General features: G+C 57.3%; 2 protein-coding genes across 5 annotated transcripts in view; one reads left to right on the top strand and one right to left on the bottom strand.

Annotated features, from left to right (window-relative positions):
* SIL1 (SIL1 nucleotide exchange factor) overlaps window positions 1-9,968 on the top strand; it is an 84,830-nt gene extending 74,862 nt beyond the window's left edge. For all 3 annotated transcript variants that reach the window (XM_084535458.1, XM_084535459.1, XM_084535457.1), the window contains 3 exons: window positions 6,037-6,133; window positions 8,012-8,176; window positions 9,501-9,968. In XM_084535458.1, the coding sequence (XP_084391584.1) occupies window positions 6,037-6,133; window positions 8,012-8,176; window positions 9,501-9,851 (613 nt within the window). In that variant the 3' untranslated portion in view covers window positions 9,852-9,968. The remainder of the gene's footprint in view (window positions 1-6,036; window positions 6,134-8,011; window positions 8,177-9,500) is intronic.
* Window positions 9,969-15,653: 5,685 nt separating this feature from the next.
* Window positions 15,654-21,735, bottom strand: part of CTNNA1 (catenin alpha 1) — a 112,383-nt gene continuing 106,301 nt past the window's right edge. For both annotated transcript variants that reach the window (XM_084535446.1, XM_084535447.1), the window contains 2 exons: window positions 19,674-19,808; window positions 15,654-16,816 (listed from right to left, as the gene is read on the bottom strand). In XM_084535446.1, coding sequence (XP_084391572.1) covers window positions 16,529-16,816; window positions 19,674-19,808 — 423 coding nt within the window. In that variant the 3' untranslated portion in view covers window positions 15,654-16,528. The remainder of the gene's footprint in view (window positions 16,817-19,673; window positions 19,809-21,735) is intronic.

Below are 21,735 nucleotides of genomic sequence, written 5' to 3' on the forward strand. Positions count from 1 at the left end.
TCCATCTGTTACGCTACATTATGGCACTGCAGCTTGTCTAATTGTTCCCTGTTCCAAAATACCGGCCTGCCTGCCTTCGCCTGCTCCGGGCTCCTCGCCGAGGCCAGCAGCGGGCACGTGGGGCTCTCGGCGGCTCTCGACCCTGGAAGCACCACGTAAAGCAGCTCTGCTTCATGCTGGGGCTGGGACTCGTTCCTCAATTCTCTGCAAAGGGCCTCATGTTGGGTAAGTGCCGTGTTCCAGCTCAAAGCAGAGCAGAGCTCGCCCTGGTTCATCTCCACATCGCTCAGTCCGGGCACGGTGGTCTTGTCCGCAGCTGGACCTCAGAGCCAGCCTGCCTTGAGCTGGGACATCGCAGGGCTCACACCACCAGGAGATGGCTCAGCTCGTTATCTGGGACGCAGGTAGCAAGCCAAGGTTCCCCACCTTTTCCAGCCGCTCTCGGTGCTATTTCTGCACTGATGGCATGAATCATGCTCCCTCGGTTTAAGCAGCGCATTAGCCCATCAAAACCACACAATCACGCACTCAGCTCCAACTTATTCTCTGCAGTTCTTTTCTCCTCTTAGCAACAAATACTCAATAACCTAATTGCTCATTAAAAACCACGCTTGCATCTATGTAATCCATTATGTCACGTTGACACACGTTGCTCTCGCAGGGACGCTGCTGCTCCCCCGCTACCACGATGAGCGCCTGGCTTGGTAGAAAGTGAGAAGGCAGCATTGCATTGAAGTGGAGATTTTCATCTTCTCAGGGTTTTTTTTTTTTTTTATGTCTCTCCTATATTCTGCGCTTTTGAACATCTAACATCTCTTTTATGCCTCACATCTTTCATACGAAATTGTTGTATTGTGTTGCCTGCTGAAACCTAGTTTTCCTTTTGTCAGGTTTTCCCCCCTCACCCCCACTTTTCTTCTCCGCTCTGTTTTGATCGGCGCAACTACTTAGGGCTCCATTTTGCTGGGTGGGTTTTTAATCTCCTCAAGTTATACCTCTGAAGGCCTTTGTGCTGAGCTGGGTTTTGGGCCGGCGCTCAGAGCACAGCCTTTCTGGGGCACCTGTGCCGCCCGCGGGCCTCGGGGTGCGCGTGCTCCCCGCCACCTCCTCTGCTCCCACGGGTGCAGGCAGCCTGCCCAGGGCTGGGGCTGGCTGAGCACCCTCCCGCCGTGCCTGCAGAGGTCCCACCTCCTCCTCCATAGCGTGAGACCCTGCAATAGTGGAAAATCTCCATGCTGGATGTGTATTTCTGTAAGAGATTCCCCCCTCTGCGCTTCAGCGCCGTGTGCTTGGTGCCGTGGCAGGAGCAGGCTCCTGGGGCGGCATCCTGCGGTGGTGTCCCCAGCCTGGGGGCTGCACGATTCCCTGTGCTGAGCTGCCTCTTACCAGCACAGCTCAGAAGGGGACGTGGCCAACCTGTACGTAGCGGGGGAGCTGCGGGCTCACAGCCCTGTTGGAGCTGCCACGTGCGACAGGCGAGGAGCGGAGCCTTTTTTTTTTGTGGAAAGGCTTTGGGAGCGCTTGGCCAGCCCGTTCCCACAGCCTGGGGACCCTCAGGAGCACAGGACTTGAGTTGTGGCTGAGCTGGTGGTGACTGCGGTGCAGCCGTTTCCAAGGGGAATATTTCATGCTGTAGCTCAGACCGCAATGGCAAAGTGCACGCTCTGCATGTGCCACTTCTCGCCCAGACCATTTCCGTGCTTTTTGCCCTTAAAGCTGCAGCCCAGAATCCGGCTGCAGAGGGATTAGCAAGCAGTTTGTCATCCAGCATCTCCTTTCGGTTCTTACTCAGAGTCGCAAACCTACAGCTGCAGTCAAGGCTGGAGTTACTGCCTCCAGACAAACCTTTAAGCAGTGCTGTTGTAGCAGCCAGTGTTGTCCGTGTCTGCGTGGCCGGGTAATCGTAACGTTATTGCTCACACCAGAGCCGTCAGAAAGCCTCCAGACGTGGAGGCCTCTCAGAAAAGTTGTTGGCCTTTTCACGTGTGACCCTGCTGGTGTGGCTTTCAGTTCCCAGTGCTCTCAGAAATGCCCTTTTCCAGCGCCTTTCCAATTCCCAGCCGGGTTGGAGAGGCACCAGAGCCCGGCGAGGCTCGGGGCCGTGTTGCAGCCCCCCCGGGAGCGGTCGCAGCCCCAAAGCACGTCGCAGTCCTGCGAGCAGAGGGCTGGGGCGCTGTCGTGTGCTTCGTTAGCAGAGCAAATGCCGGGGAGGACAAGCGAAGCTGCACTGCTTCCCTGCCTCTTTCTGATCCTTCGCTCGCAGCGCAGGCTAAATAGACGGTACTAAATTTTTTAGGCTGCTTCACAGACTTTGATCCTTGGCTTTGATTTCCCATGCGGTATCACAGACTGCTGGTTCTGAAGAGACAAGAGACCCATTAAGTGCTGTCTCGCCCGGTGATTATCATGCCTCTTCACCACCACGCCGCGCTTTCATCAAAGCCCGAGCTCAGGGCACGCGTCCTGGCACCCCGCTCAGCGCCCCGCGCGTCTCGGCGGGGAGGCAGGGCAGGAGCACCCCCACCCTCACCTCTTTGTGCTCTGGCTTCAGCAGGAGGCTCAGAGCAGGGAGACAGCCCTGGTTTAGGGTCTCCTTTCTGCCCTGTGCGGCTGGTGCATCACTGTGGCAATAAGCAGCCCGAGAAATAAATATTCTCCGTGTGTCCTTGCTGGAGCAGTAGAGATGAGGGCGTTTGCCTGCCCGCCCTGCTCTGTGCTTCTGAGTCCCTGAGCCCCTCCACACCACTTGGCTTTTCTTTTTTTCTTTTTTAATTTAAATCTAATTTTGCTGCTGTGTTGCAAGCTCCCATCCAACTGGAGAGCCACTGTTGCCTCGGGGCTGTGCTGCTGCTTCTCAGTCTTCCCATGCCCTCCGAACGTGCGCTCTGGAGGAGCTTGGAGAAGTCTCCTTCGGGTCTGTGCGCTCTGGGTCACCCTAGGATCAAGGCTGGGCGAGGTGATAGTGGGAGGGCATTCCTTAACAGATACAGGGCTGTTAAATCCGTTCTCCAGCACAACAGGAGCTGTTTCTGCGCTGGATGTGCAGGAGCAGCGGCCCCAAAGCCTGCTGCCAGCTGCACCTCGATGCTCACTGGTGGCTCATCGGCCGCTCAGCCCCATCCTACAGCCTTGCGGCTTCCACAAAGTGCTCTAGGAGAAGCAAGAAGGCAGATTGGAGCAAACAGCCTGACCCGATGGCTGCTGGGGCTCCTCTGCTGCCTTTGGAGCCCCCCAGGGCAGGACTGCCCCAGCCTCCCTGCCCTGCCCAGGGCCGGAGCAGCTTGCAGCTCGCTGTTACTGCCTTTTCTCCCCTCTCTGCGTGCTGTGGAGACTTGAGGTGTTTTTTGGCAAGCAGGCCTTGCCTGTAATAATTTCTGGCCCCTTGTGGGAAGTTATAACTCCAGCACAGTGAAATATAAACTGGCAGAAAACGGAGTGCTTCCTTCTGCAGCAGGCAGGCTCAGATGGCAGGGGGTTCTTCGCTTTCTTTCCCTGCTTTTGTTTTTCCTCCCTCGGCCAAAGGGCACGGTCCCCCTCCTCCAGCCAGGGAGCAAGAATGGGCTGGGCTGGTAAAACGGGGCATTACATTCGTGCTAGGCAAAGACACAGCTCCGGGAGCTCAGGGAGGAGGCAGCAGTGGGAAGCCTCAATATTGCCTTGTGGCCAGTGGGACCCGTCCCACCCGCAGCGCTGCGTGGGGCAGTGCTGGTGGCAGCTCAGCCCTCTGCAGAGCTCACTGCGCCGCGTGGCAGCTCCATGGAGCCTGCAGGCAGCAGGGCTGTGTGGTGCTGGATGGAAAATTGGCCAGGGCTGGGTGTGAAAGCACGAGGAGGAGAGCAGAGCACAGCCTGTGTCCTGGGGAATGGGGTGTGCTGTCCGGGATCCTTACCAAGGGGGGCTGGTGGCCGTGTCGGAGCAGGTCAGAGGAGCTGGCATGATCTGGGGTGGATGAATCCCAGCGCTGAGAACCTCAGGGTCACCTGCCCAAGGAGCTGATCCCAGCCACGGACACCCAGATCTCAGCTGTCCCCGTGGGTGTTGGGCACAGGCTGTGCTCCGTCTCCATCCCGGCCTCAGCGTTTCATTTCAGCAGCTTCCCGTGCTGATGCCAGCAGCCCCTTATCTGCTCGCAGATCAGCACAGGTTGAATTTCCTGTGCTCGCAGCCCGCGCGCTGCCTCACTGTATTTATTTTGTTCGGGCTGCTTCTCCCTGGGCTTGACAGTGTAATTTGTACAAATCTGTGCTGAATTTCCAAAACCCTCAAATGAGCTTTTTGTTAGTGGACTATTGATAGCGGAGACATTAAGCAACAGAAACACTGAAAAGGGAGCAGCACACCCACCCGCCAGGAAGGCTGCCTCACCTCTCGAGGTTCTCCTTGGCAAAACCGCCATGGTTCAGAGATTTTAATTAGATCTAATACTCCAGGTGACCAGCCAAGCATTAAAAGGCGTACCAATTTTTCAGTTATATCCCTTGCTGTGCTTTTTTTATTATTTATTTTAGACGGGAGATGTGACAAAAGAGCCTCGGTACCCCAGTTTTCCCGACTGGCCTCAGAGCTCTGCAGCAGACGCGGGGCTCCTCGCGGTGCAGCTGCGCTCACAAACGCGCCCGCCCGCAGCCCCGTCCTGCTCTCCCTTGCCCAGAGCAGCTTCAATGGGAAACGCGAGGGGCTTTTAGGATCAGAAGTTGGATTTTCTGAGTGCCAGAGTTGCCAGCTCCTCCCTGGGAGCTGGGAATGCAGCGCTCACACCCCTCCTGGTCATGGAGCCCCGGTGCTGAGTGTGCCAGGCAGGGCGCAGGGCTCTGCACTGTGATTGTGCTGGGAAAGCTCAGAGCAGAATCAAACACAATCCCCCCGCACGGAAAGGTGGAGACCAAAGCTGTCACTGCTGGAAAAACAGAGCTGGAAAAAAAAACCCTTCCTCCCCCTGCCTGGCTTGCAGCACAGCCTGTCTGGGTTTCGTGTCTCTGGGCTCCCAAAGGAGCCTGCTCCAAAGCCCTGAATGTGTCTGGCTTTTAAATTCAGCCGCACAGAAGGGAGACGCAGGGCTCCTTCGCTTCCCTGGGGCAGATCCTCCTTCTTTGAGACTCTTTTGTGGTGAGTGCCACACGCAGCACCTGGTGCCTGCTGGCCTTTGTCAGACAGGTCCCCGAGAGCTGTGCTTCGGCTCCCACCTCGTGCTCCTTCCAGCTTCACCCTGGGGAAAGGGGAGAAGTCGCTGGGGCTGGGCTGATGCTGCAGGACATCCCTGTGCGTTACCCTCGCTGGCGTTTGGTGCTGCTGGAGCTGGGGCAGTGGCGGTGCTCGGGGCAGAGCTGCCCTGGGCCTGGGGCAGCTGAGGAGTTTGGGGCTGGTGCCATTCGGCCGCTGTGACAGGGAGATGCCATCGCAGCCACCACTTCCACCGTGCTGAGGTGGAAAATCCTGCGGGGGCCCACAGGCTGCGGTGCAATCGCTGCTTCAGAGGTGGGCAGGGGCTGAGTGCTGGGTCCTCCTTGGACCACGAGGCCACCTGGCATCGCCTTGCCCTGCGCGGTGCTGGGGTGGCCCTGCGCACCCAGCCTGGTTCCTGCAGGCAGAGGGATGAATTCTGCCTTTTGTAGTCCTCAAGGAGGAGAGCTTGATGTGGATGTGTGTGTGGGGAGCCCAGGCTGTGATTCAGAGGCCCAGGGCACGAGCAGGCCCTTCCCCAGGTGAGGCCGGGGCACGGCTGTGCTGCAGCGTGGGCAGGTGGAGAGCAGCGTGTCGGTCAGCACGCTAACGGGCAGCCAGGAGCGTGAGGGAAGGGGAAGGCGAGGAGTGAGACAAAAGGCTGCTGGGGAGCAGATGCACAACAGATCAGTGGGGTTAAGGAGCGGGACATGCGAGGGACACACAGGGGAGGAGGGCTCCTCGCTGGGAAAAGGAGTGGGACACGGGGTGGCACCAATGGCCCAGCATGGCCCCATGGGCACTGCCATCGCTTCAGCCACCTCTTGTTGCTATCCCCATGTGTGACCTGCCTTTTGCGTGTGTTTTTCTCTGCAGTAACCCCAAAGTCCAGATAGAAGCCATCGAGGGCGGGGCGCTGCAGAAGCTGCTGGTCATTCTGGCCACGGAGCAACCCCAGGCTGTCAAGAAGAAGGTGAGCGAGCAGGGAAGAGCCTCTGGGCCCAGCCATGTTCACTCTGCAGGGACCCACACCCGCACTGGGGGGGCGTTTGCTCACCCAGGGCACCCCGGTGGCTCCCAGCCTCCCCGCAGTGCGCGTCCCCACCTCGGGGCCGGGCTGGATGCCGCAGCCCTGCCGGGAGGAAAGGCTGGGGTGCCCGCAGCAGGCACGGGGCTCAGAGGCCAGCAGAGGCAGGAGCTGCCATTTGGAAGGAGCTAATTGCCGCAGCCAGCCCCGCGTCCTGCCTGCAGCAGTGGCCGGCAGCGGAGGCTTTGCAGCCAGGCGAGCAGCTCGGGGAGCCCCCGGCCAAATGTGCAGCGCTGTCCGTCGGGCCAGGGGATTCCTCGCTCGCCTCCCCGCCGCCGTCCCCGCCGTGCTCCCTGGAGCATGAGATCTAATTAGCCTTGCCTTAGCGTGCGACGCCGCCGGTGTTTATTGGCCATAAAATGTTCTGCCGTCTTCTGAAAATCCAGCCCCACCACTTAACACGGTGACCTCCCGCGAGAGGGAACTCGGCAGGGCGAGGGATCTCACCGCTCTCGTATCCATCTTCCACGCACCTGTTAGCAGCGGTGTGCTGCTGCTCTTGGAACAAGGAGCGCCCGCAGACGTGTTCCCCTCCAGTCCGTGGCAAATGTCCTCCCCCTGGAACAGGCCGTGGGGAATCGGGTGGGAGCGGTGCCCCACGGGGAGCTGCGTGCTCAGAAACTCCTCCTTGGAGTCCCCGGGGATCAACCCGCAGCTCATTTTGGGGAGGGAAGGCTGGCTGGGGTGCAGATGTCCCCACCAGCACCTCCCCAACCCCTCGGTGTGGGTACGGGCTGATTCTTCCCAGCGAGCCCAAACGAGTCCTGCTGGCAGCAGCTGGAGGAAGGCGAGAGTTGAGCTGGGTGTCGTCAGCCTCTGCAGGCATAGCTAGAGCCTCCAAGGGCACAGCTGGATCTCCTTTTCCAGGAGGACAAAAGCTTTTGATTCCCACTGCGGGTTCCCATGCCACGTACTGTCCCCAGCCTCCCTGCGGGCCGGCAGCCCCGTGCCTGGTCGGTGCCTGAGCCCTGGGGGTTTTTCCACACCGATGCTCACAGCAAGGCCAGGAGCGCATCGCCCCGCTCCCCGGTCCTTTGGCCTGTGGTCAAAAAGGAGACGGAAACATCCGCTGATACCCCACAGGCAACTCAGGAGATGTAAAATAGGAACAAACAGGAGCGGGGAAGCAGTGGCTGTCAGCTCGGATCCGTCCGCAGGGAGCGAGCAGGGGGCCGGGGTCGCTGGCGGTGCCGAGGGGAGGATCCGTGCCCAGGTCCCCGCTCCCTGTCCCTGCACCACCATGGCCCTGCCCCGAGGCTGCTGTCAGCCCAGGCGCCTCGTCAAGCCCTTCCCCTGTCGCCTTTGGGAACCTTGGTCATCAAAATCCATCACTTGGCCCCTAATTGCCCTCTCGGCATCAACCCCGGCCGCTAAGGGCACGGAGACAAGCGCATGAGTGCCAGTGCCTCTCGCTGGCGGTGTGTGCTCCTGGCAAGCAGCACTGGCTCATCCTCTGTCCTTGTGGGTACAGCGGAGGGGACGTTCCCCAGGTGCCCAGGTCACCTCTTCGTCCCGTCCTGCCCTTTTAGCCAGCATCCGTACCGAGAGCTGCAGCACCCGATGGCTTTGGGTCAGTCCAGGAGCTGGCCACGGGGCCCCGGGGGCTGATGCTGACAGTGACAGCCCCGGGGGAGCGAGTGGCTGGCACCGAGGGCTGTGCGGGGAGGCAGGGGTGCCCCTGGGGTCCTGAGGGGACATCCCTCCCGGCTGCGTGCCGCTGCTCCCGGGCTGGGCAGCTGACGGACCTCTCTGTCCCCTCTCCAGGCTCTCTTCGCGCTGTGCTCCATGCTGAGGCACTTCCCCTACGCCCAGCAGCAGTTCCTCAAGCTGGGCGGCCTCCAGGTGCTGCGGGGCCTCTTCAGGCAGAAGGGGACGGAGGCGCTGCACGTGCGCGTGGTGACGCTGCTCTACGACCTCATCGTGGAGAAGGTGAGGGCGCCAACCGTGGTGTGCAGTTAACCAGCAGCCCTGGGTCTCCCGGGGGGGTTTCTAAAGGAGACCACAGGGCAGGAGAAGCAGGAGCTGGGCCCGTGGAGCTCCCCGGGAGCTGCTGCCATCAGCGCAGAGCCCGCGGAGCGGCGGCGGCCGTGCCCTGGCTGCTGGCGGGGGCTGTGCCCGCCTCAAGGCTTGCCCTGGAGCCGAGCCCGCAGCCTTCCCTGGTTTATTTCCCAATACCTTGGATTACCGCTGCAAATGTCAGTTTAAAAACCGCTTTGCCTTGCCATCGTTTGTTATTTAGTCTGCGCGTTTCCCTTACTCCAGAGAATGGAAATTAAATCCACTCGCGCGCTGTTTATAGCCAATTTGCCCTGCAGATTATCACTGCTGCAGCGCTCGGGTTTCAGGAGAAACGTCTGTGGTTTGAAACAGTTGTTCTCCGGGAGAGTTTGGAAAGGTGCAAATCATTTTGGTGGGTCTGAAATCTTACCAGGTGCTGGCTGTGGCGTGCAGCCCTCCCGTTTGTCTGCCTGCAGCGAGGGGCAGGGCCGCGGGCCCTGTGCCGTAACGGCGCCGTTTGCCCGTGTGGCACATTGTACGGCCCTACCTCTGGCAGCCCCATCTGTTCCCAGCTTTGCTCTGGCTGGAGGCAATCTGCAGGTCCTACAGATTCTCGGTTTTATGTTAAAACAATGATTTTCACTGCCCTTCAGTCTGGGAATGCCGCCTCCCAGCCAATAACTCACAGCCCCCGCGCTTTTAGAGCCTGCAGAGAAAATGGGAGAAAACTCCAGCCTGGCAGGGCGCGGGGCTGGGCCAAGCGGGGTCGGAAGATTCAGAGTGGGCTGGGTGAAAATCTGGTTTTAAAATCGTAAACTAACATCAGCCGTGGTGAGTGCCAGCTCCCTGCATCACAGCACGGAGAGCAGACGGGCTGCACGGCTGTTTTCTGCCTCCTGCTCCCATTTTTTTCCCTCCAAGCCCTGCATGGCTGATGCACAAACGGAGCTCAGCAGGGAGCCCTCTCGAGGACCAGGAGAAGGGAGGGAGAGTTGGTGCTGTCCCTGCTATTCCCCTGTGCCCAGCCCATCAGTCCTGAAGGCCTTACAGGGCTCTCCCCCGAGTCCCCTCCCCGTGCCCCCAGGGTCCCCAGGCACCGACAGCTTCCCAGGGCCACCACTTTGTGGCCACCCTCGTGTTCCCACCACAGGTCACCTTCCGGGGTGGGGTTTTGGGGCTTTGGGGCTGCAAGGCACCTCTCCGGGAGCAGTTAACCAGTACATGAACACCCCCTGCCTGTTGCCCTTCCCCACAGATGCTGCTCGAGGCCCCGCAGCACGGCGAGCAGGCGGAAGAGAAGCTGCAGCAGTACCGGCAGGTCAGGCTGGTGCCGGCGCTGGTGGAGCAGGACTGGTGCACGGTGGGCTCCAAGCTGCTGGCCCTGCCGGAGCACGACGCCCGGGAGAAGGTCCTGCAGCTGCTGGGCGTGCTGATGGCCTTCTGCAGGGAGCGCTACCGCGGGGACCGGGCGCTCGGCACCACCCTGGGGCTCCTGCGCAGCGAGTACGAGGAGCTGGCGGCACAGGAGCGGAGCGACGGCGACAAGGACGGCTACTTCCAGGAGCTCCTCGGCTCCGTCAACACCATCATCCAGGAGCTGGCATGAACAGCGCGGGAACGGCAGCTGCATTTTGGCTAATTCAGGACACCGGGGGCATTTGATGGGCTCCTGTGTAAAGGCATTCTGAATAAACTGCCAGGCTAACCAAGCTCCTGCCCTGCACAGCTGTGCCCGCGGCGTCACTGCGAGCATCAGGGCGTGCTTGTTTCAGTTGAAATACCTCTGGGCACAGAGGGCTGGGGCAGAGTTTCACCTTACACTGCCTGTCGTCCTCCAGCCAGGTCCCTAATGCGAACGGCTGAGCGCTTCCTGCAGGACTGTTTGGGTGCTGAGGGCTTTGGGGCTGGCCTGGCCTGCAGAGTGCCTGTGACCTGCAGGGTGCTGCACGGTGCATCGCAGCACGGGGCGAGCACAGCCTGCTTTGGGGTTGTGTGAGCACAGCCTGCCTTTGGGTTCCGTGCTCGTCTGGGAGGCCTGAGTGGTGTTTCTGTGAGACGCTGGGCGAGGGGCTCTGGGGCCTCTGCTCCAGCCTTCGCTCAGAGCAGGACTCGCCGGTCCCTTGGTTGCAGCGGGGTGGCTTTGAGTCCTGCCACCCCACCAGCCCCTCTCTGCAGCTCCCAGGCTCCCCCTGCTCGGAGACCTGTGCATCTGGGGGGCACTCAGGGTCCCAGAGCATCGCCTCAGGGCCTGGCGTGGTGCAGCCATGGGCCAGCCCTGTGAGAAACCAGCTGCTCTTGCTGCTTAGATTCTCCTTGTCCCTGGAGATGGGCTCCAAGATGCCGATTCCTAGGGTGACATGCAGCAGGTGGACTCGAGCCCATTCTAGTTGCCAGTTGGCCATCAGAGGGCCACCGTTCCCCCACCCCTCCTTTCTGCACGGGGCAGTGCGGCTCCCTCCTGCACCCCTGCCAGTTGCAGCCTCTCTGTCCTCGAGGCTCAGCTCCCGTACACCCAGGCTGGGCCTCTCCTCGCCAGCTCAGGGAGGTCCTGCCCTCTCTGCATCCTTCCCCAGATGAGGAAGAAACCAAAAAAACCCCATGCTTCTGGCTGCCCACCTCCTGGCCTGCAGGTGACTGCCCCTATCAGCGCAGAACGTTATAAAAACGACATTTGTTCATCATTTAGTCTGTCTAACATCAGCCCCTCCTTGCTCTGAATCCTCTTTTGAATAAAGGGAGATACTGAGCCACTGCCCCATAACGAACGAGTCCCCCCTCGAGTCCCACAGTGCAGGACGTTGCGGTGAGCTCCCGGCGATGCCGTGTGCTCAGGGATTGGCACCGGGTCCCCACGGCCACCAGCCTGGGTCCACCGTAGCCCCTGTTGGAAGGAGAGGAAGGAGTCACCCTGCTGTCCGCTCCGGGATGGCACCGCAGTTTCAGCCCTGCTGCGCCCGCTCTGGGGCAGCCGGCGGCTTCATGCGCCCCACAGGCTGAGGCGCTGGTGTTACCAACACCACTGCTGAAGAGTACAGTAAAAAAATAAAATTTAAAGGCGGCCTGGTCCCGTCCCACAGCCTGGCCCTGCAGCAGCACCGGGGCAGCCCAGAGGGGGAGCGTGCAAAGGGGTGTGAGGGGGGCAGCGCCTTCCTGCAGCAGGGCCGGCCATTGATCAGGCTATTGCAAGGCTCTCAGCCCTTCTCGGTGCTAAAATATTTCTGGCTACCTCTAATGGCTTGTCAGTTGTCAGTGCTAAGTAGTAAGGCTAATTACAAATATCGATTTTTTTTTTACCTTCCCTTTTTGGGTTTCGATTCGGGCTGCTTTGCTGGGATTAGAAATGATTTTTTTTTGTTTTCATTTTCCAGCGATGCGTTTCCAAGCCAGCCCTGCCGGAGCTCTGGTTCGTAGGCAGCAGTAAAAATAAATAAAAATCTGATCACAATCGCCACCTGGGGAGGGCAACCCGAGTCCCCGGGCGATGCCGGCGGGGGAGCGCAGGGATCTGGCCCAGCACCACCGCAGCCACCTGCTCGCTCTGCACCGGGGTGACCGAGCTGGCACAGCCCACCCTGCTCAGCCCCCAAAATCAGGCCAAAACCCACCCCAATCCTAAAGGTTTATATGGAAACAGGCAGTGGCGGTGGGGAAAGCAGCCCCCAGTCCTGCTGCTGTGCGCCTCCCCCTCCCCGTCTCTGCTCTCCAGCGTGCCTGCGTGCGGGGACCCAGCTGCACGCACCGCACAGATGCAAATAAGCCGCGGCGCAGATATTTGCACTGTAACAGCAAAACACCGCGCAGAGCCGGCGGGGAGCCACGGCGAGCAGCTTATGAATAATTACACCCACTGGCATTTTCCCTCAAACTGTCAGAGGAACGCAGTGGAGGAAGAACATGGTCTTAAAAGGAAGCAAAAACCTAAAATAATGAATAAAAAAATCCTGGCATTGCTTACCAAAAAGCATGCTGAAGCTCTCTGAAGATGCTGAGCAAAGGCTGGCTGAAGTGCTCGGCCCACGCTGCTGGACTTTGCTCTCAGTGGCCGTGCCCCAGACCTGCATCCTCCACCCCAAAGGGGTCTGTGGTGGGGCCAGGCCCCTGCCAGGTCTGGAGGACGCGGGTGCAGAGCCCCCATGGCTCTGGGTACCCGCAGCCCTGCGGGGCTTTGCTGGAGCCTGCCCCAGCTCCCAGTGCCCTGGGGTGGCACCGAGCCCCCAGCCGCGTGCACGGGGCCTGGCAGCAGAGTGGGGACTGCTCCCGGCAGCACTCGCAAAGCCCCCGCAAATCCAGCACCTCGGATCGGTTTGGCCGGCTGCTGGCACTTACAGGCTGCACGGCAGTCAGTGCTCGGCCTCGGTGACGGAGCTGTGGGTGAGACGTGGCCGGGACAGGTGACAAGTGGGGGTCACCGGGTACACAGGAAGCACCCGCCTGCACCCCGGCTCTCAGACATGGGTTTGGGCTTTTCAGGCAGGACCAGCTCCAGCTTTCTGCTTGGAAACCACGTCAAGAGACCACGTGTAGCTGCTCTACGGTTAATATTTTTCGTAACTTAACCAGCTGAAATTTAGAAGAACAGAAAGCAAATCAAACCAGTTCTTCCCTCACCATGCTATTCACTGTGTTGTAGTTCCCGTGCCCACGGTGCCGTGCGTTACTCAGCCGGGGCCGTGGGCGATGCGAGCAGCGTGGCTGCTGCCTCCCTGCCCTGTGGCCGTGCCCCCTTCCCGTGCCCCCTGGCCAGCAGCAGCCCAGCAGCGGGGAGCAGGGGAGAGCAGCGGTGTCGCTTCTGCTCTGCCAGCGGCCACGCTCCCACGAGCGTCTCAGCAGTGCTCCTGGGTCAGCCCCAACCCCGTGGGATCCCACCTGGGCCATGCAGGGTGCAAGCTCCAAGCAGCAAGGCCGGCCCCGGTGAGCAGAAAGCCTTGAAATTAAAAGGAGCTGTTAAATGGCATTAATCCCCGGTGCGGAAACCTTCACACGCAATTAAAGCGGCATAAATTCAATGCGGCTTAACTCACCGCTGAATTGAATTAAGACCCCTTTGAATTGCGACGAGGACTATCTGCTGGGGGAGTTAATGTGGTTTCACTAATTGCCTTCACGGCTACCGCGGGTTCATCTCCCCAGGGCTGGGGCAGGCGGGACGGTGCCAGGCAGTGGCGTGATGCTCGTGCCCGGTGTCAGCGCTGCGCTGAGCGCAGCCCCACGCCGGGACAGGGCTGCAGCAGCCCCTCCGTGGGCACCAATGCTGCCCCGCAGGGAAGCCCAACGACACCTGCCCACGGTCAGCCCCCGCCAGCTGTGTCCCAGGGCTTGGGGACTGTGGAGAGGACACGGTGAGGCTGGGGACATGCGCACCTGTGTAGGACAGGTCCCCGCTGGGTGACCTCGCAGCCCTGCCCTCCCTGAGGCCGCTGCCTGCATCCACCCCAGCGCTCGGCCCCCCCAGTTTCTTTTCCTGTTAAGTGCAGACGCGTTCCCGTAGCAGGGCCAGGGAAGGAGCAGCTCGCTTCTTCGTGCGCCATCTGGGAACGTGGCTGAAAACCTTCCCAGTTCCTACATGCACATTTTTTAAAACTTGTCTCAGTTGTGCTCATTCGCTGCTGCAGGAAGAAGAGCATTCCCCTCCAGCAGCCGCAGATGAGACAAACTGCACAAGTCCTTCCCCAGCGCTTAATTACATCAAGCAGTAATTACTGTAATTCTTTTCAATTGGCTCTAATAAAGTTACAGCTTCACTCCTGTGTCAAGGCAGCAGCTCACCGCCTGGCCCCCATCGCCACCCAGCACGGAGGAGCTGCTGGGGAGGGAGCTGTGCCGATCTTCCCAGTACCGACGTCCTGGGAGCTCTCAGGAGAGCGAGGGGAGACCATGCGGGGAGAGGCCGAGGCGTGAGGCTTGGCTGGGCGGTGATGGTGGCTCCATCCGTCCCCAGGCGCCCTGAGCACCGCTGCTCTCGCAGCACGAGCTGCTGCTTCTCTCAGTGTGCCCTCTGCACGAGCCTGGATTCGGCTTCACCCTGGAGGAGCAGTAAGCCGTGAGCAGGAAACCCAGGAATTTGCCCCAGATGTAAAAGCAGATCTTCGTTAAGGTAACAGATGGAGCACCTCCCTTCAGACACAGCTCTGGTGAACAGCAGCAGCTCAGGAGCTGAGTATCGATAACCCAGTGCCCGGCCATTTGTAGGGCAGCACAGGAACCGAACATCGGCTTTAACATTACCTAAATCCTCCCTGCTTCTGCAAGGTAGGGCTCTGCTTCCCCGCCAGCCGCTGACAGTGCATTTCTAAATGGACCGATTAAGTAAGTTACATCCATTAAACGTTTACCCTGATGCGCCTCCCCTCCGCAAACCCGCGCTCCTCTCCCGCAGGAGCAGCGCAGGCGCGGCGAGAGCGGCTCCGGGTCCTGGCTCAGGTGGAGCCGCATTAACTGGGTGCTGACCTGGTGCTGCGGAAGTCTGTAGCATAAAACCAACCCGTGTCTACTCAAAGTCTAAATGGATATAGATGTCCGTTCCTTTTAATATACAGTTTTTTATTTTTTAAAGCCAACTGATGGAATTTGGGGGGAATAATGCATTTATTTTGAAGAGAGCTACTGAGCAGCCCAGGGAATATAACCTTTAAGACAATTATATTAAAACCAGGAGAGAAAAAAAGGTCATATTGTATAAAAGCAGAAAACAATTACAAATAAGATCTGCAACGTAGCTACTTCATTAACCCTTGACTGCCAGCGGGACGAGCTCATTAGCTTGCCCTTTTAGGTAGATGCCTGTTCAGATGTTAAAGGATTACAGAAACTGTTAGGAAATCCAGCTATTTATCAGTTATACTCAAGAGGCTGAAATGCTTGGAAGCATAATAAATTCAGCAAAATTATCCCAGTAACTATTTAGTCTGATTCTGATCAGCAATTTGGTAACCTGACAGCAATAAGCTTGATATAGTAAATTGTAAGCTGATCAAGATAAATCAAATTATAACTTAAACACTGCCAGCGACTGGCTCCCAGATTTAGTTGCAGTTAAAAACATTAAATACAGAACAGGCCTCTTTCCATTTTAATGGATGCTTTACAAAAACAACAAACAAGACTTTGACCTGCTCAAACCTTTCCTCGGGAATGCCGGACTTTATTGGTAAGTGTAAAACACACTGAAATTCATAAAATTTAAATAAGACAGCAAAATTATACCTTGTAGCTACAGTTATCACAAATAATGTATAGTCTAAATTGCAGCCTGAACAAACATTATTCGCTGGGCTCCTTCGCAAGCCCAAGGCAGGATGCACAGCAATTATTAGAAATGAGCACAATGCCAATTTGCATCTGAATGCCGGGGAGGGGGAGCGGGGCGGGCTGCAAACACGCTCCATTCACAGCACGACAATACACCGGCTGGTAAAAGCAACTTTATTAGTGTCCCGCAGCAAAATACATTAGTAATTTGTAACCAGGCATTAAAATTCTCATCTCGTGTCATACAAAAGTAATCGCTTTCCTTTCGTGACGCATCGAGTGTCTCACCAGATTGTCCCCCGCGAACACGACAGCCCCAGCACAGGGCTGGGGCGTGGGCTGGGGCTCAGGCTCGGGCAGGGAGCAGCAGCAACGCGTGGCACGGGCAGCACGAAGCTCTCCCGGGCCCGCTGCCCCTTTCCTCGCCCCCAGCCAAGGCCACCCCGGCTCCCCGGGGCCAGGCGAGCGCTTCTGCAGGTGCTGGCCAGGCGTGAGCACATGGCCGGGGCAGCGCAGCCAGCGCCCGCTGTGTTTCCATTCTCCTTTCAGCGTACAGAGCTTAGTCCCTCTCCATCCCCAGCAGGAATACACTAATACATACAATAATACATTTTTTTTTTCTCATTCTCGAGTGAAAAGATCTAATTTTTCCCTCTTGATCACAATGCAAAACTGCAGTCTCCAAGCAGAATGATTCAACTATCAATGTTAACTGTTAGTGTTATTGTAAAACCCTCTTTGGTTATAGAATATTTTATTTAAAGCAAGATTATACAAAATATTTTTCAGCTAGAAATACACCCCTGAAATCTAAAAGCAATCTAAATTAACACACTCTTGTAGGCTGAAGCTATACTGAAAGGACTTATAATTTGAGTATTTCCCCACATGATCTAAACAAAGTTATCAAAATTATATTAAGTAAATACATTTTGAGGAATAGTAAACTTTTGAAAATCCTTAGAATATTAAAAGTTAGAGTTCAGGAAGTAGCAGTAGTGGGCTAAAGGAAAAATAACCAACAGAGACACCGCTTTAAATACTCTCCATAGCCTTGAATTCACTGAGAGCCTGCACCGGGTTAACGTGTTTCTTCTGGGACGCTCTTTTGATCTTAGTTTGGGTCTCGTCTTGTTTCTCCCTCTTGACCAGGGGCTTCTTCTCCGGAGCCTTCATTTTCCAGGAGACGGCGGGGAGGTTGAGCGAAGCCATTCCCTGGGACTTCTGGTACTTGGTGGATGCCACGTAGGAAGCCTTCACGGTTTGCACCACGGCGTTCATCAGGTTCTTGGCTGCTTGGATCAGAGACATGGCACTGTCCACCTGCCAAACGTCAACGCGAGAGTTACCCACTGTTAACGTGCACACACACGGTATTCCAGAACACACGATGGGCCTGGGGTGCATTTTGTACGAGCACCACAAGTGACTGGGCTTTCTTTTGAAATCTGAGCTTCTGACCTCAAGGCAGTACTTTTCCTTCGACACCCTGTGGTAAGGACCTGCCTTGCGCACCAGGAAATAAAAAGAGCAGCATTTGCACATTATCTGTGCCTTTTCCATATTCACGGCAATTGAAAAGATTTGTATTCCGCTGTTTGCTTTTGTGACTAAGCTTTAACAGTAGCTTATTCGCTAATGAAATTAATAAAGTCGTGGTAATATCTTAATCACTGGTAATAAACATTTAAATCACCCTAGAATATTAAGTTGTATTAGAAAGGAAGGGATGTAATTGTCTCTTCAGGCCGAGGTGGTTCCTGATCGACAACAGCATTAAAATGAGAAAAAAAAAAGCTGTGTTTGCTGAAGCTTTGGTGTGTGGCAGAGCGACCAACGGGGAGGCTGGCAGTGGGGCACAGGCAGGGGGACACGAAGGTGCCAGCACCCTGCTCTGCTGGGTGACAGCACCCAACCAATGAACCTAACACACATCGGCAGCCCAGGCAGTCAGGTGAGTGCCCACCCTCGCCTCCCTGCAGCTCCATGCCCTCAGCAGCAGCCCCTACCCGCTCCCCCACTCACTGATGCTCCCGCTCGATGATTTATGACCCTGGCTGAAAAGCAGCCGAGCGCCAGCAGAGATGGCACGGAGCACTTCCAGCTGAGCCTGGCCACCAGCCTCGTCGGGAGATTTGGGTCTAAATGCTCAAAGGCAAAGGGAAGGACCGCCTCCAGGCTCAGGCAGGAGCGTTTCAGTGCAGGAGGCGGGCTGGGTCCCGAATGCTGGTGGCCGCGGGTGCCGTGTCTGTGTGTGTTTGGTGCCATCTCAGCTGCCACACGCAAGATCAGGACCTGCGGCGTGCGAATGCCAAACAATCTTTGGCAGGATTTCAGCATCTCTGCTCAGCTTACACAAGAACCCGGCTGCCTCCATGCATTTCAATTCCAGCACTGACTGCATCTAAGGAAGATTCGGGGGAAGATCTCGAAGCCATGGCTCACCCAGCAGCAAAGCCGATGCAGCAGGGGCTGGTTGCTTTGCATGGCGCTGGGACCTTCCCTTCCATCACGCCGTGTTCTGAGCCTGACAGCGGCAGATCTGATCTGCACCCTCCAGCAAACCAGTGTCATCTGCTTTCCCTGCCCCAGCCATCACGCTGGAAAACACTTTCACTGCATGTTACTAGTGCCACGATTCTTCACAGTGGGAAGAATCGTATTAAACGCAATGAAAGCAAGGAGGTGCTTTTCTAAATGAACTGCCAGATTGCTCAGGGTGCAAGCTCTTACTGCCTTGGTTATAGCTCTGCTTCCACAGGATGTTTGCTGCATCCAGATGGGGGAGGATGCCAGCGCTGGAGAGAATTTCACTTTTAGACAGCGCTTTCAGAAGTCCCTGGATCAGCCTCCACAAGCAGGTCTTCACCTGATAATCTGACAGAGGCTTAGCACCACTGCTGGCAGCATTCAGCCCCAGTGGACAGATTCGTGGAGAACAGATAAAACCAGGAGATTAGACTACAGATGCCAGCCTGTTCATATAACTAATTTATGGCAGAAGGGTATGTAAATTCTAAAGACACTGAATAACTGCAGTAAAACCCTGGATAATGACACATCTACTACTTTGACAGCACAATGCCTTCAGCCTTGCAGATAATAGGACATCAGGCATGCAACAGAGCTGCACAGCAACACATGTTCCAGCACATCCCATCACTCAGCACCGCGGTGCTGGCAGCACGAGCGTGTGGGGCTGGCAGGAGGAGCAGCAGACGGCCAGCACCCCGCGAGGGAGCTCAGCTCACGGCAGCGTGGCCCATCGCTGCCTCTGCAGCTCCTTGTGCAGACCTCCCCCAGCTACGGCTCCTCAGAGCTCTACACCTCGGGCCTGTCTGTGGGGAGAAAGGGGCTGTAAGTCGAAGGATCTGAAGCATCTGAGTGGCAGGGGGTGCTGACTTCTGCTTGATTTTAAGGATTCAGACAGCAGTCTGGGACTACCAGCCCCTTCTGTCCCTTCTCCGAATTTCCTGCCTCAGTCATGACAAGGATGGGCAAAAGCACTGGAGGCCACACGTGACTGTCTAGGGCAAGGAGGAATATGCCAGAAGAAATTAAGAATTTAGTTCTGCTCTCCTCCCCCCAGATGACCCCAAATAGATTCCTCTTTGGAGGAAGCGTTTCATGAAGTACAGTGAAAAAAATTATTTGCTAAGTAATGGCTAGAATAAGGAAGCAGGCTGGCCTACGGCAGCTTTCAGCTGTCATAAAACAGAGCAGCCACTAAAAATCCCTGCACTCTTCAGGGCAAAGCTATTTTGAAATATTAACATCTCTGGAGCATTTCAGGACCCCAGCATGTTCCAAGGCTGTGCAGACACATGGGGTAGGGTTAGCTGTGCTGATTAAAGTGATTTAACCTCACTGAAAATGAAAAACAGTCTGAAAAAATGGTAGATCACACAGAGGTAAAGTGAATCTCTCCACACACACTGCTGAGTATGGAAACGTGAAGTGTTTTTCTGCATTTCTGTGTTTTCCCCCTTTCAAACGGTAACAAAACCAGTGAGGCAGGGCAGGCAGGATTACAGACTTGGCATGTACTAAAACTCTGACTGAAAGCCCCAAAACACCTTGTTGATATTCTGTAATATTTAGCAGAATAGCTTAGCCTGGAGTAATTGTTACCCCTGGAGGAAAAACCGCGTGGAGTGGGCACGCTGCAGCTCCTACGTACCCCGGACACAACCAGCTCCCCGCCGAGGTTCTGCACTTCAGCCTTCACTTTGCTGCAGATGTTCAGCTGGTGGCAGTACAGGGCGATGCGCTGCAGGTAGGCGAGCAGGTCCTGCTTGCAGGCGGAGTCGGGGCACTGGAAGGAAAACCAAAGGTGAGGTTTCACTCGGAGAACGTCAGAACCGGAGCTGAACCACTCAGCGAGAAAGCAGCCAAGTGCATGCGGTGCCGGTCCGGACAGCACTACGCTTTCTGTGGAGCTTTGGTTGCCAAAAGACAACCGAACAACACACAGGCAAAGCTGAACGCACACAAACACCCACAGGCAATGAATTCGGCCATCGCAACCCCAGCTCCCTGCGAGGACACGGGGGGTGCCCAGCCCTCCCAGAGCAGGGTCACTGACTGCCAGAGCCCTTCCCGTACACGATGCAGGACACAGCAGCCGTGATTCGGCATCCGGATCTCAAACTGCGACTCACAGAAGTTACCGAGTCCAGCCTCAATCCCCAGTCTTAAGTACCTGACGCTAGCAAATGACAAACCCGCCAGTTACTCGATTATATCCCGCAAAACAGATATTTCCCTGCCTTCTGCTCCCGTTCTGTAGCGGTGTGGGAACTGGATTCCTCACCATGACATAAAATGTTTCAAGTGCACGCCGAGGCACTCAGCCATGCAGACGGCAGAAGTCTCTTTGCCAGCTGAGCAATTGAGACCGCAGCGGTTCCAGGGGCCGCAGTGCAGCTCGGAGAGCTGCCTTCCCCAGCCCAAAGGAAGGACGGTCCCTTGGCTGGCAGCTGGATGATTGATGAGTCGGCCTCGTGCTGGGTCTTGAAAGAGGAGCCCAGCTGAGGGGCAGCCACAGTCCCAAACAGCTCTGCATGCCTAAGCCCAAGAGGTGACGAGAAGCCTTTTGCTGCCCACGCCGGTCCCGCAGCCCCGTTACGCACGGCAGCGAGCACGGGGGCGAGCAGCAGGCCTAGGGACAGCTGCCCACCTCAGGGCTGCTGGCACACTCGGGTGTGTGGAGGCTGCGGGATGAAGGACTGACGTGCCCTGAGCTCTGAAAAGCCTCTGCCCGTCAGCCTCCTGTGCTGCTGCTGATAAATGAACACAAGGGTGGGCAGCTCGGAGCCCCAGACATTGCCGGCTGTGCTCACCCAGGACAACACATTTTAAATGACTCTGGATGTATTCACGAGGGCAGAAGCTGCTGCAGTGGGTGCACGGGGTGCTGCGGTCTGGCAGGCTGTGCTCTCGTGCCCACGGCAAGGCACACCACGGCTGACAACTGTCCCATCTCTGAGAGAAGCCGGCGGTTCAGGCACTGTGCCCACACACGAACGAATGCCTTCAGCTCCAGCTCGACGTGCTGCACGTGGCGCCGTGCCCCACGCACCACCCCTTACACCCCAACCTGGCCCCAAGCAGGTGGGGCTGGGGGCACGGCACTGCCAGCTCACGTGCCAGTTCCTCCTCTAAACATCTTCCTCGCATCGTCCCACCAGGCATTCACAGCTCCCCCTCCTCACAAAGCCAGCGTCAGACCCAACGAGGCTTTGCTTTCTGCCCTAGGGCAGGCAGTGCCGTGCCCAGCACCACGGCAGAGCAGGAATCCAGGCAGCACTGATCAGGAGCAGGGCTAAGGCCAACCCCTGCCGCGATCTCCATCCTTCCCGGGTGGTCACACTTCAACCAGGAACTCCTCGAGCTCTTGCATCAGGGTCTTTGTACACAACCCTTTGATCACCCAAGGCAGCCTTGCCAGGCTCTCACATACAAAATTCAAACACCTTTCCCTGGCCCCACGGCAGAGCCTGATGGCAAGCAGAGCACAGCACCCTCAGCTTTTCCCCTCCAGGCTGTGCTGGCCAGGGCAGACAGCCCCAGAGCCGTGTGCTGGCTGAGCTCTGCCTGGCACTGCCTGCCCCAGAGCAGCACCAAGAGCTCTGCAGAGCAAGTGGCTGCAGTGATTTACCAGTGTCGGATGTGAGAGGGATGGAAGAGGCTGACTCTGAGCAGCACTCACTTCTTGCTTGCTCTCCCCAGATTCTGCTGAA

Source organism: Aythya ferina (genome assembly GCF_964211825.1).
Source record: "Aythya ferina genome assembly, chromosome: 14".
Taxonomy (NCBI): Eukaryota; Metazoa; Chordata; class Aves; order Anseriformes; family Anatidae; genus Aythya; species Aythya ferina.